Below are 13,889 nucleotides of genomic sequence, written 5' to 3'. Positions count from 1 at the left end.
GTGGTCGGTGTTTATTGACGCCTACCTTCATATACCCCACTCTCTTTAATAACGACACGTCGGTTCGTTTTTCTCCAACGCCAATAAATCAAGTCACACTCAACGATATGTCGGGTTCCGGTGATTATAAACATGCGCCTGCCTTTTCTTTTGTTCAAGCCAAAGTGCCATCATTGGTCCCCATAGAGGAAAAAAAGAAGACAAATCATTGTTTATCTTTTTTATGAGCTCCATTTTTCACATGCCCTTAATTTTTATTTATATTTCTATTTAGATTAGATTAGACCAATATTCTTTTGCTTTTTATTAGCGCAACAACATTTACGAAAAACTTGAATATAACGTTGCATGTCTAAAGTTTTCACTAATATCATGACATACTCAAATAAAATGATAATCCATATTTTTCATATTTAAAGTCTGATTTCATTAACGATCATTATGAATTATCCATCATGTTTTTATAAAAGAATTCTTTTTTATATTCATCTCATCTCTGATATGATATCTATTAGGCTCCGACTTTTTACACAAACTTATCATCTAATTAACTTTGACCATGGTTAAATGGATCATTATAGGATACAAAACCATTTTTTTTTTCAAATTTAACTTGAAATGCATATTTATGTATAAATCAGTCTCTAAGTTAATAACGTGTAACTTTATTGGTAATTTAAAAATAATGACGTGTCGGTTTATGATTGGCTGAGTTTCTATGGAAAGAAAGTCTAAAATTGTGTATATTTTATAAATATTAAAAACAAATGTGTGACCACTCACAGAAAAAAGAAAAAAAAAAGGTGAGAAATAATAAAAATATTGCGCTCCTAAAGCTATAGTGAGGTGGGGCCATCACCAACAAAAATATATTAAGGTGCCCCATAGGCTCCGACATAAAAGCGAATTGGGCCGACCAGCCCAAGTGCTGGGCAGCTTTGGGCTTGGACGAACCAATGATAGTCCACTAACATTCTAATTTAACCCAAAACTTGGGCTTGGGCCCATTTAGGGCGGGCTTGGATAACCCATAGTCATTAATCTTGGGCCAGCCCAATATGTTTATGACGTATGTTTTAAAATGATCTGTTTGGTATTTATTTAAGGCGGAAATATATAAGATAGGAAATGTAAGCATGATGGTGGAAGAGTAATGATGATTAAGCTTAATTTGGTGGTTAAATCATCTTGTACCTCGCAATTATTACCCTAATTGACTTTCTCCATCCACAAATAAATTCCTCATTCCACTTCTATTTTTTCTTCACTATTATTATTTTATCATCATGGTAAAAAGGTAATATTTTGAAATTTACTAACTAATTCAAAATTAAACTCAATATATATATCATAAAAAGTGACATATTTTTAATAGGATGTGATGTGAAATACACAAAAAGAAATAGAAAGAAAAAAAAAATCAACTTTTTATATTATTCTGTCTTAGAAATTTTAATAATTTTGAAGTCAAACTTAGCTTATATACGTTGTATATATATATATATATTAAAATAATAATAAATAAATAAATAAATAAAAGTAAGTTTGCGACGCATGAGAAAGGAAGGTGAGGGGTCGGTGTTACGTTTCTTCTGCAGACATTCCATTGCTCACTCACAACTTCTTAGCTCACAGAAGGAGTATGACATCTCAACAATTTTTTTTTTTTTTTCCTTTTCTTTTCGTGTCTAATAGACACGGCATTTTCTCACAACATGTCACGTTACTTGTTAATTTCCGTATATTTTATTTTCACTCACATATATTTTAAAAAGAAATTTGTCACTTAATTATAGATTTTCGATGATTGAGCAAATGAAAAATAAGATGTATATTTGTTGGTATTGATAATAACTTTCAATTACTTTAAGCTTTTTTTAATTATCATATTCTCATAATTACTTTCATTTCGATGGGATCTTGATTCAATTCAGTATTCCTCGTTCACTCGAATGTCATAAATTGTTTTTTATTTTTTTTTAGAGGCATACCATTTTTTTCTAATAATTTAGAAAATTTAGCTATTATATATATATATATATATATATATATATATATATATATATATATATAAAAAGTTGTTAGCACACAAACTTCATTTTTAGAAATAGAAATGAAGAAGTAAAATGTTGGTCAAAGAAGCTTACTTTCACACCAATGAATGAGCTTCTATACTAACTTCCCATTTTGTCTCATTTTTATCACACAAATTTCTTCTATATCATTTTAGTTTATCTTCATATTCCAATTAAAAATGTGACTAAAACCAATTTGAGAAAAATCAAAATGAAAATGATTAGTGTAAATCGAAGTGATGTTTGACACACCCATTTCGATGCTTAAGTCATAAAATGAAATTACGAAGTGAGCTCCAAGATCTTTCTAAATTAGGGGTATGCTTGAGAACACACCTAGAAGGAATTTGAGCCATTTTGGACCCACCCTCCTCGACCTTGATCGAAGTGGCCACGTGGGCTTTCGGTCCATGGCATAGTCGAGTATGTATCCCTTTTTATATCTTGTTCTCCTTTAGTCTTCTTCCAACCTTTATTACGTAAAATTAAGTCTAATTTTACGTATAAGTAGTCATTAATTTGATTATATGATACGAGTCAAACTAAAATTAAATTCAAATCTAAAATATAAAAGGCGTAATTTAACAAATTTTTGTTACATTTTAGAGTAGCATATAAATATTATTAAAAAGATAGATAAAATAGGAACCACACATATGCTTAGAAATTAAATTCCCTGTTGAATTAGAGCTCTCATTATCCAACTGACTTAACCTCCCAACTTGCTTCAGTGTGTGCTTTTGCTTTTTTCAATGGTTCTCCCATGGCGGCTGAAGAAGAACAAGAAGTATAATTAAAGAAACTAATATGAAGGGTACCATATAACAGCACCTCCCTTTATATATATATATATATATATGGATATACAAAGTTTATAATTTTATACATAATATGTATATATATGTTTTTATGTTATATAGTTGTAAGTATATTATTAATGTTGTTTAGGGAAAGTTCCAAAGGGTTTGATCACCGCCGTCGTCGCGGTCGTCATTGCCGTGGACATTGAAACGGGGAGGGCTAAGAAGCATTCCTTCGGCCATGTTCATTAGAACATTAGGCATATCGAAGATTAAATCCTCATCAACGAACTGATTTCCCAATTCATTTTCGTTGTATCTTGTTCCGTACGCAGAGTTAGTTGCAGAGAAGTTACTACGGCCGCGACCGTTATTATTGCGTGCCTCCATGGCGGCTGCCGCTGCGCCAAGTGCAGCGGCGGCGGATGCGGCGGCAGCTTGAATATCAGAAGCAGAGCGAGAGGCGGGGACAGGGAGAGAAGCAGCGGAATTGGGGAAATTGAGCTCGGCGTCCTGGCCTTTGAGGGCGAGGGCTGCGACGTCGTATGCGACGGCGGCCATTTCAGCGGTTGGGAAGGTTCCTAACCAAATTCGGTTGGGTTTCCTTGGCTCGCGAATTTCGGAGACCCATTTGCCGGTGGTGCGCTGGCGAATGCCTTTGTAGATGGGGTGGCGGCCGGAGGAAGACATGGAGGTTAGGAGGAGGAGGGAGGCGGCGGTGAGGTTGAAGAGGATGGTGGAGGGAAGCCATTTATGGGGGCGGGGAAATGGAGGGAGGAGGAGGAGGAGAGTGCAGACCAGTTGGAGATGAACGGAGGTCTGATGAGCGTTTGGGTGGAAGGCACAGGCGGAGACAGCTTGGTGATTTTGGGGACAAAACACAAATGGATTTGTTTTTTTCAAACTTTTATAACGTCAAAATTTAAACATACTATGGATATGGAATTTTAGTTCACAGATTTGGGGTCTTAATCTCAATTACGTGGACAAACCCAATTGGTCCAAACATTGTGGGAAATTACATTCATTTACACCATCAAAAACCCTACTCATAAACACAAACCTAAAAAAAAACCCTAATTTTTAATTACATTACACACAAAACCCTAAATTTTCTTCCTGAATAAACCAATACCACATCTAAATGAGAGTGATCCTAAGAATAGGATACAAGAGTGTCCCAACAAGATGCACCTTCCTTTTTTGTGGCTCAATCATAGCAACTCTGTAATTAAGTGTGTTTTGCTTGGAACAATTCACGTTGAGCTGAGCATTTTCTTAGGATGCATGTAAGTGAGAACAAAGTATGTTGGAATAACTCGTGTTAGTCTGTGGGTATAGTCTTCACTTTTAAGAACCAAATAGTAGGTAACATGACCATGTCGTACATACTCCAGATTTCGAATCTTGGACATGATTCGTTACATTATGAATTGTATAAAAAAAAATATATATATACGACAATGCAAGATAGAATTAGAGATGATAATAAAAATATGATGCTTTAATAGGTTTAATAACTTAGTCACATGATTAATAATGTATTAGTGTAATTGAGGAAAGTGATTGATATTAAACCAACCAGATGAAGAGATTAAACATGCATCACAACTATAGGCTTAATTATATTAAATATTTGGCATTATGAAACCATCCTTAATTAATTAAAAATTAAACATGTAATTAGCGCCAAACCTATTAATTTATAAATCCTTTTTAAGGGATTAGCTTGCATGTGAAGTAAAAGAAACAGTAGATTAGTGAGAGACTAATCACCTAATTAAAACAGTGGTTTCTAACTTCACCATCATTATGTTTTATACAAGTTGAAAAATGGGGTTTCTACACAAATTAATATTATATATTACATGTAACTCCATCAATAAATTCTTTTAATTTTATTCTCTAATGTTTGATGTTCTTTCAATTTTAGTAGCTACACTTTTTTTTAATCTATTATATTGGGGTTGATTAGCTTTTGGGGTTTTGCCTCATAAATGAAAACCGTGCATGAATTTTCGCCATACTTATGTAACATACGTTTAGGAATGTCCATATGATTTGATAATTCCACCAATCCAAAACATAAAAGTTGGGTCCGGTTAGGTGGGTTAGACTTTCTTTTTTTGTCAAGTCAACCCAACGAACTCAAAAATAGGGTTCTAGTCCCCCTTAACCCAACTCTACTCTGCTTTAAAAAGGATTAAGAAATTTTAACGTTCTTATCCTATGTTAATGATGCATTATTATTCGTAAATATTTAATATTTGAATTTTATAAAATTTAGATACTCGTGTAACATGTATTGTGAATATGTAGGAGTTTAAAGTTGGGTTAGATTGTAAACTTTATTAAAATTGCTCAGGTCATTGACCTAACCAACTTAGAATTTTAGGTTGGTCTGAAACCTTTTTGGAAATCAACCCATGTACATCCCTAGTTTAGCCTAATTTTAAGTAATTTTCTAAAGTAATAATATTAATTTTTAATTGTCACCGTGATTTCTCTCCGGCTCTAACCTCAAATAAAAAAATTTCACCCATTAGAGATAGTCTCGAAGAAACTGATTCTATCATTGATTTGCCCTAGACTAGTCTTAATCGATAAAGTTGAAAAGACGTAGAAGCGCGTGGAATTCTTTTCTTCTTCATGAGACGCGTTTGTTTGGAGTTGTTTCAAATTGTTACGATGTTAGATTCATGAACTCCCTTTTCATTTCTTTGTCATGTTGGGACATCGAAGACATTATTTTACTACTTTTTATTTTCTTTCAAGTTTTTGATTGTTTGAGATGTGTTCGTTTGAACTAATTCGCCCTCAAGAAAGGGGACGGAATTTTCCTTTCGACAATCAACATATTATCTTTCTCCTTTTTATTTCAATTTTTTGAAATCAGTAATGACATTTACATTTATAAGATTAAAAATAAATATAATATTGTGAGAACGTGATCAGTCTCCCACACATTAAATTTAATGAGTCGATATTTATTTATCATGCATAACAATAAGGTTGACTATATTAATCGATCGGTTCGCTACGTTGTTGAACGTGGTAGATTTGCATAAAGAAACAAACTTAATAATGGGTTTAACCACTCAAATCCATATTTATTAAATAAAAAATTATTATTTTATTTTTATTTTTATTTTTTAATATTTCAACAATTCTCGAGGTAATAAATTTTAGTATTAATTTTCAGGGCCTTGGAAATGGCCCATTTCATGGCTATTGGGCTTTGGCTTGGGCTTGGGCTTGGGCTTTCTTTTTTTAATTTTTTTTTGTTTTGTCCTTTTCCTAATTTTGTTCTTTTGTTTGAAATTAAATATGGAAATCCCAAACTCAACCTTTCCATATTGGCATTGCTTTGCCTCACCATATTTGTTCTCTCTCAACCATTCTATTTCTTTTGGGTAACATTAATTATCAAATTCTCGCTAACAAAAATCTATCAAATTACGAGACTTTATCGTTGTTAGTACTTGATGTGTTTCACACAATCCAACAAAAGATTAACCTAATTTTTGGACTATATGAATTTTATTTTTTTCCATCCCTTTAAATATACTTTCGGTTTCTTTCCTATCGAGAATTTGGATTTTCTCCACATAGCCGTAATAGGTCTAGCTAGATTTTGAAACTAGACCCACTTGCGTTTTGATAAGATAAAAGAAATCATACAAAAATTCACACAATTAGAGATAAAGCTTACCGCTTTACCAAAAGAATAACACGCTACATTATAACTTTTTATATGTCAAATCTTTCAATTTTTAACCCTAAAAGTGAAGAGACTAAAACGAGAATATTTTAAAATGTGTAGAGATGTTTTGAAAGGGAGACCAATTTTAGTGGTCGATGAGATTTGATGATTGAAAACAAAGACACTTTAGGCATTAAAAAGATGGTGGTTTAGCTTTATTATGGAGTCATAACAGCTCAAGCCCACTGTTATACGTTTTGACTCGTTATGTATCGACATCAGCCTCCCAATTTTATAACGTATATGTTAGGGAGAGGTTTCCATATCATTATAAGATACTTCGTTATCTTTTTCAACTCATGTGAGATCTCACAACCCACTGTAGTTCATGATTATGAGGTCGTTTATATATGATTATTATTATTATTATTATTCCCTTAAAATCATTCTCTTCCCTTTTTCTTTGCTTTTGCCACCAAGCAATCAAACCCCATTTTGACTCTTTACTCTTTTCTTCTCAAATAAATAAATAAATAAATAAAATATATTGGTTCTCACTATTGGCAATAGAGTAGTAAATATATAATAATAATAATAATAATAATAATAATAAAAAAATAGCAATCAGTGTGGGTCCCACTCCTTTTCTGGGATCCGATTGTACAAAAAGGTGATTTTTCATTTTATAATTAAAAAAAGAATGTAGAAGATAATGATATTTAGAAAAAATGAAAAAATGGGCAATGTTTAGTGGGTGATTGCCAGCTAAAAGGAGTGGGGGGGCCAAATTGCAAAGAAAGGGGGAGAAACGTAAATAAGGAGAAGTTGAGGGGGGTGAGAAGAAAAGAAGAAAGAAAAAAGGGGCAGAAGGGGCAGAAGGGGCAGCACCTGAACAGCGGAGTATAAGGGCCACTCGTGCATGCTTTTTGTTGTTATTATTATAAATAGGGAACTGTAGCGAATGCATGGATGGAACGTTCTGCTCTTCCAAAACCAAACTTACCCACTTCTCTCTCTCTCTTCCCCTATTTCCCTCTGACTCTCTCTCTCCCACACGCTCTCAGATTCTCCTGCACTCTTACATCCCCCCTCTATCTATCTATCTCTTCCACTTTTTCTTTTCTTTTCATTGCTTTCACCCCACCCATTTACGCCTTTTCGAATCATCGAGTTTCTCTACTTTGTGTTCGATCACACACGGTATGTCCCAATTTTGCAAGTTTTCACGGGATGTATAGATCCTCGTTGAGATTTTGGAAAAAGGTGATGAATTGGACTAGGATATAGTAACAAATATTGTCTGTTTTGACCCGTTATGTATTGCCGTCAACCTTATGGTTTTAGAACGCATCTACTATGAAAATGGTCTAGCCCTATTCCGAAAATGCCTCTCACCGTCCGGTAACTGGCTTGTGGATGCCTATATGGATGTGTTGGCATATAAGTATGTGAATCTATGGAGTTTTGTAAGATCGTGATTTGTAAAAATAAGTGAGTAGGTCGAGAGTTCTTCGACATATCATTTCATAAAGTAATCCAAACTTTCCTTTTTCTTTCGTGTGATTCTTTACTATTAGGGTTAAGTTGCATGGTAAGAATTTGATATGATGAATCTATTTGTAGAGTAATTCGAGTCTCAAACAAGTGTTCTCGAGTGGTAATTTTTATTTGTTTGTTTTACGGAAAGGAGTGAAAAAATGAAAGAAAATAGGTTGCTTTCTGGCTTTGTTGCAACCCATCAATGGCAATAAGCAAATTCACTGCAAACCAACTGAAAGAATGGAGCAAGTGGATCAGAACATGAGAACTTCTTCAGCACTTATGAATACTCTTTTGTACCTCTTGAGTGTTGAATGAGAAAGTGATGGGGGAAAGCAACAGCTCCATGGCTAACATTTAATACACAACACGTATCTAAATCTTTAATTCATAAATCGTCTCTTCAATAATGTCGCATTATAAAATACTTTTACACCAAATAGGAGAGAGAAATATCGACCCATATACTCCAATCCTTAAAATCAATATCACAAACTAGTAAATTTCTATCTATGAAATCTCACATTAGTTAGAGAGAAGAACGAAGCATTCCTTGTAAAAGTATGAAAACCTCTCGTTAATGGACAAAGAATATGTGTCTCGAGACTAAACACTCTGCAATAATAGATCGTGCGGTGTTTCGAGATGTTTTTTTTTTTTTTTTTTGCCGAGAGTACATAACTTGACTCGACACGGGTTTGAGAGGAAAAAAGTGAATGTTGATGGGTTTAAAATAATAAGGAAAATGGGAAGAGTACAAAAGGTGATGAGAGAGTAGATAGGGGAAAATATGTGCAATGAGGTTTGAAAAATCAGATGGGTCAGATGGGAAATGGTGGGGTTGTGGTTTGAATTCATTGACAAAGTTATTGAAAAGAAAAGGAAAAGGGAAGGGGCTCCACATGCATCAGAGCCACAGCCCAACACACAAACAGGCAGCCGATCACAGCCCCCTCACCCCTTTCAAACCCTCTCTTACCCTCTTCTCACTTATAGTACTTCTCTTCTTTTCAATTATTGCTCTTCCTTTTGCATTTCCTACGCCCATATCTCCTCCATTCCCCCATTCACCAAATATCAAATAATCTAACTCCCTTTTACTCTAGGGTTTCGAGTCCATGTTCGTATTATGGTACGATAATGTCGACTTTTTAATTCATAGCTTTACTTTACACTGTAATCAATAAACTCAATCTCTGTGAGATCCCACATCAGTTGGAGAGGAGAACGAAACATTTCTTATAAGAGTCTGGAAAACTCTCTCTAATAGACGTGTTTTAAAATCGTGAAGTTGATGGCGATATGTAACGGGCTAAACGGATATATTAGCGGAGGGTTTGGGCTGTTACAAATGGTAGCATAACCAAACATTGGGCGGTGTGCTGACAAGAAGGGTGGATGGTGAGATTCCACATCGATTGAAGAAGGGTACGGGCTGTGAGATCCTACATCAGTAGGAGAGTTGAACGAAACATGGCTTATAACAAGCTAAAACGGACAATAATTACTAACGGTGTGGACTTGGACTGTTACAATCTCTCTATAGTATTAAGGTAATGGGATCCTCCTTGTATTCTTACGAAGGTAGGGGTGGTTTTGCTTTCAAAATGAACTAAAGAAAGTCATGTGTAGACTATTTTTCAAATCCAGTCACTCGACTCAATAGCTTACGATCAAACCGACTATATAAACACGAGCTAGTATCAATAATCATTCTAATTCATTAGAAAAGGTGGGTTGAAAATAAAATAAAAAAATAAAAAAAATTATGGAACACAAGTTTTTAAGGAAAATTATTAGAAATAAAAAAATATAGGGAAAAGAAATGGAAACTAAAAGGCGAATGTATGACCACTTTGATTCTGTGGTAGCTTGGGTTGACTATTCTAATTGACCAGGTTGACTGGAGTTGTGATTGGTGGAAGAGAAAGTTAATGAAACGACGCCGTGGTTGAAGTGGGGTGACATGGCAGAGCGCGTAGGAAAAAGAATGGGAATGCGACAAGTCAAAAAGTCAGAATCCTAAGCACCGTAAACATGAGCAATGCTCATGAGGCCACACCCACCTCGTCTTTACTCGACTTGTCGTTTGGTGTCCTGTTGCTCTACCAAAATCGTATCTACTAGGGTTAGGTTTTCACACACTTATAAAAAAAAAAAATGTTTCATTCTCCTCTCCAATTGATGTGGAATCTCACAATCCACCTCGGATCCAGTGTTCGCGCTAGCACTCGTTCTCTTCTCCAATCGATCTAGGACTCCTAATCCACCTCCTTTTGGGGCTTAACGTCTTTGCTGGCACACCGCCTCGTGTCCACCTCCCTTCGGGGCTCAATCTCCTCGTTGGCACATCGTCCACTATCTAGCTCTGTTATTATTTGTAACACCTCAAGTCCACCGTTAACAGAAATTGTCCTCTTTGGACTTTCCTTCAAAGTTTTTAAAACGTATAGGTTAGTAAGAGGTTTCTACACTCTCGTAAAAAAAATGTTTCGTTCTCTTCCATAACTGACATGGAATCTCACAAACCCTTTTATTTTTATGAGAACCCACAACTATTGAAGAGGGGAACGAGTACTAGCCCCAGCGAGGATGCTAGCCCCAGAAAAGAGTGAGTCGTGAGATCTTACATCAGTTGAAGAGGAGAACGAAACATTATTTTTAAGGGGGTGAAAAACTCTCTCTAGCAAATGCGTTTTAAATACATTAAGTGAAAGTCCGAAAGGAAAAATTCAAAGAAGACAATAGCTAATATAGTTCTAGCTCATGCTCGGCCGTTTAACCTTTACATCTAACTCGCGCCCTCTCGGAATGAAATTATATGAGAGAGAGAGAGAGAGAGAGAGAGAAAAGAAGAACATAGAGAGTGTTAGACATAGACATGGGACCATCGTCCTGACTCCACTGCGTAAATTCTAGCTTTTTCGTGGACGACAAGATCCGAGCCTGCCGCTACCCTTTCATTTCTTCTCTTCCCTTTTTTTTTAATTTTCCATTTTTTTTTTAATTTTTTTTTTTTTCTTCACCTCTTCTTTTTATCTCACACTCTCAAGCTTCCCATGGAAATGGATGATCAATATGCCCTCTCCGATCTCCGCCACCTCATGACTACACCTCCATCTCGCTCCCATTTCCCCTCTTCTTCCTCAATTCCCCACCATGATCTCTTCTCCTCTTCCTCCACTTCCTCCCCCGCCGCCGCCTTCCGCCACCACCACCACCACCATCATACCCCTTACGACCTCATCATGATGATGCCACGTGATCCTCTCCCCGACTTCCGCTCCGATTCCACTGCCACGCCCCCTGCCGTCGTCTCCGCTCCAACAGCTCCCACTGCCTTCGAACTCGAAACTGCCTCACTCGCTGCCGACTGCGCCACGCCCCGATGGCCTCGCCAGGAAACTCTCACTCTCTTGGATATCAGATCTCGACTCGATTCTAAGTTCAAAGAAGCCAACCAAAAAGGACCCCTTTGGGATGAAGTTTCAAGGTATCTATTTATAATATCTTCATGTTATTTAAAACTCCCTGATTCTTTCTTTTGGAGCATAAATTAAAACAAACAAACAAACATGTTCATTAATACACAACAAGTTCCGGAATTTGAGATTGGGTGTTCATTCCTTTTCTAATTTCGTGTCTCAAAAGAAGAAAAGTTTTGATTTTTTTGATTTTTTTTTTATTTTTTTTAAAGAGGGTTTTGAGTTTGGTTTCCAATGTTTTTAAATTTTGAAAATGACCATACACTCTACATGAATTCAGCTGCTTGGTTTGCTTTCTTAACGTTGTCTTAGAATCTACTTTCTAGAAAGAAGAGAGACAGGACTTGTGCCACTGTCTTTCACTCCAAAGTTTCCATTTTTTTTTTCTTTTTTTTTTTTCACTTTTTGAAATAATAATAATATAATTAGAGGGTTTTTGAAACCCAATTTGGTGATCTTGAAATTGATCAAAGCTTTGTTCTTGTTTATTGTTTGAAAAATGCATAGTTCTTGGCTTTGATTTTGGTTCTTGAGCAAGAAAGATGAAGATTTTGTTAGAATTTGGGGGCAAATGTGATTTTGAAATCTAGGGTTTTTTTTTTTTTTTTTTTTTTTTTTTTTTTTTTTNTGACATGAATCATTAATAAAAATTGTTTGTTGATTAAAAAGATGTTGTTTTTGTTTCAGAATCATGGCTGAGGAACACAATTATCAAAGAAGTGGGAAAAAATGCAGAGAAAAGTTTGAGAATTTGTATAAATATTACAAAAAGACAAAGGAAGGCAAAGCTGGAAGACAAGATGGTAAGAACTACAGATTCTTCAGGCAGTTGGAAGCTCTCTATGGTGAAACAACCAATTCAGCTCAACTTCCAGATTCCCATTTTGTTGGAGACAGCAACCTTAGCTTCCAACAAAATGGGACTAACAATCCGACCACCGCTCTACCAATGAGCTACGAAGCTCAACAGAAGCATTACTGTGACAGCCTCAGCCTCTCTAACACGTCCGAGTTTGAAACCTCAGCCTCGTCTGATGACAACGATGACCTCGGCTCGGTTGGCATTATGGACAACGATTCGGTCGAGAAGAGACGGAAACGACGAGGCGGGAAATGCTGGAAGGCGAAGATCAAACAGTTTATCGACTCGCAAATGAGGAAGCTCATTGATAAACAAGAGGCTTGGTTGGAGAAGCTCATGAAAACTCTTGAACAAAAGGAAAAGGATAGAATGGTATTGTACAATGCATTGAATATGAATTTCAATTTCAATTTCAATTTCAATTTCAATTTGGATTTGAATTTGCAATCCTTTGATCCAATTATTTGTGTTTTTTTTTTCAGATTCGTGAGGAGGAATGGAGGAGACAAGAAGTGTCGAGGATGGACCGAGAGAGGAGCTTTTGGGCAAAGGAGAGAGCATGGATAGAGGCTAGAGATGCAGCATTAATGGAGGCATTGCAAAGGCTAACGGGACGAGAATTGAGAGACTACAACTCGTCGCCCGACCACGGATTAATCGCACCGGAGCGTCATCGGAATAACAGCGATAACCAAAACGAAGACGGGAGCGAAATACTAAACAACAACACCGGTAGAGAACTAGTAGACAACAATAATTACCAAAGGAAAACAATAGATGAAGGCAACAAGAAACGCAAGGAGAATTCAAGATCAGCCACCACCTACAATCTTTACTTCCAAACAGATTCCTCCCTCTACAGCGGCGGAGGACCCTGCGGCGGTGGTGCCGAGATCAAAGAACAAAGTCCTAACAGCTCGAACGCTGGCGGTGGGGGCGGCGGGGGTAGTGGCAGCCATGTGGTGCAAGATAGTTGCTTTCGGTTCTTGATGGGTGAAGGTGATCAGTCTCAATCTGGTTTGTGGGAAAATTTTGGTCTGAAACTCAACAATGGAAGTGACCAAAGTTGAGCTAATGATGAAGTCATTATGCAAAACTTGAAAGACTTTGACAATGGAATCCATTACAGCTACATGGTCAGAGACAGAGAGAGAGAGAGATTCAGTGTCTGGTCTAGGGTTTAGCTGGTTGGGATTTGATAATTATTGAATATATTATATTAAGTTCATGGGGATTTCTTCATCCAACAATTATTATTGCAAATTAAATCAAATATTGTTTTTCTTTTTCCCTCTCTTTTTTTTCTCTTTTGTTTATTTACGTGAGATTTCACATCGATGGAAGAGGGGTACGAAGCCTTACCTCTAAATATGTGAAAACCTCTCCCTAATATTTATATTTTAAAATTGTGAGGCTGACAGTGAT

At 36.0% G+C, this 13,889-nt stretch overlaps 2 protein-coding genes across 2 annotated transcripts; one reads left to right on the top strand and one right to left on the bottom strand.

The window, feature by feature from the left end:
* Positions 1-3,019: 3,019 nt before the first annotated feature.
* Positions 3,020-3,591, bottom strand: LOC111791840 (ethylene-responsive transcription factor ERF024-like). Its single transcript, XM_023673336.1, has one exon. The coding sequence runs from the start codon at positions 3,563-3,565 to the stop codon at positions 3,020-3,022; it is 546 nt and encodes a 181-aa protein (XP_023529104.1). The 5' UTR covers positions 3,566-3,591.
* A 7,332-nt stretch (positions 3,592-10,923) lies between these two features.
* Positions 10,924-13,752, top strand: LOC111789975 (trihelix transcription factor PTL). The gene is made up of 3 exons (XM_023670720.1): positions 10,924-11,610; positions 12,290-12,836; positions 12,947-13,752. Exons 1-3 carry the CDS (start codon positions 11,177-11,179, stop codon positions 13,532-13,534), a joined length of 1,569 nt encoding a protein of 522 aa, XP_023526488.1. The 5' UTR covers positions 10,924-11,176; the 3' UTR covers positions 13,535-13,752.
* The last annotated feature ends 137 nt before the right edge of the window (positions 13,753-13,889 follow it).

This window comes from Cucurbita pepo, chromosome LG03 (genome assembly GCF_002806865.2).
Source record: "Cucurbita pepo subsp. pepo cultivar mu-cu-16 chromosome LG03, ASM280686v2, whole genome shotgun sequence".
Lineage (NCBI taxonomy): Eukaryota > Viridiplantae > Streptophyta > Magnoliopsida > Cucurbitales > Cucurbitaceae > Cucurbita > Cucurbita pepo.
The sequence above is the reverse complement of the archived record's forward strand: the minus strand, read 5'-3'. Positions and strand labels throughout refer to the sequence as shown.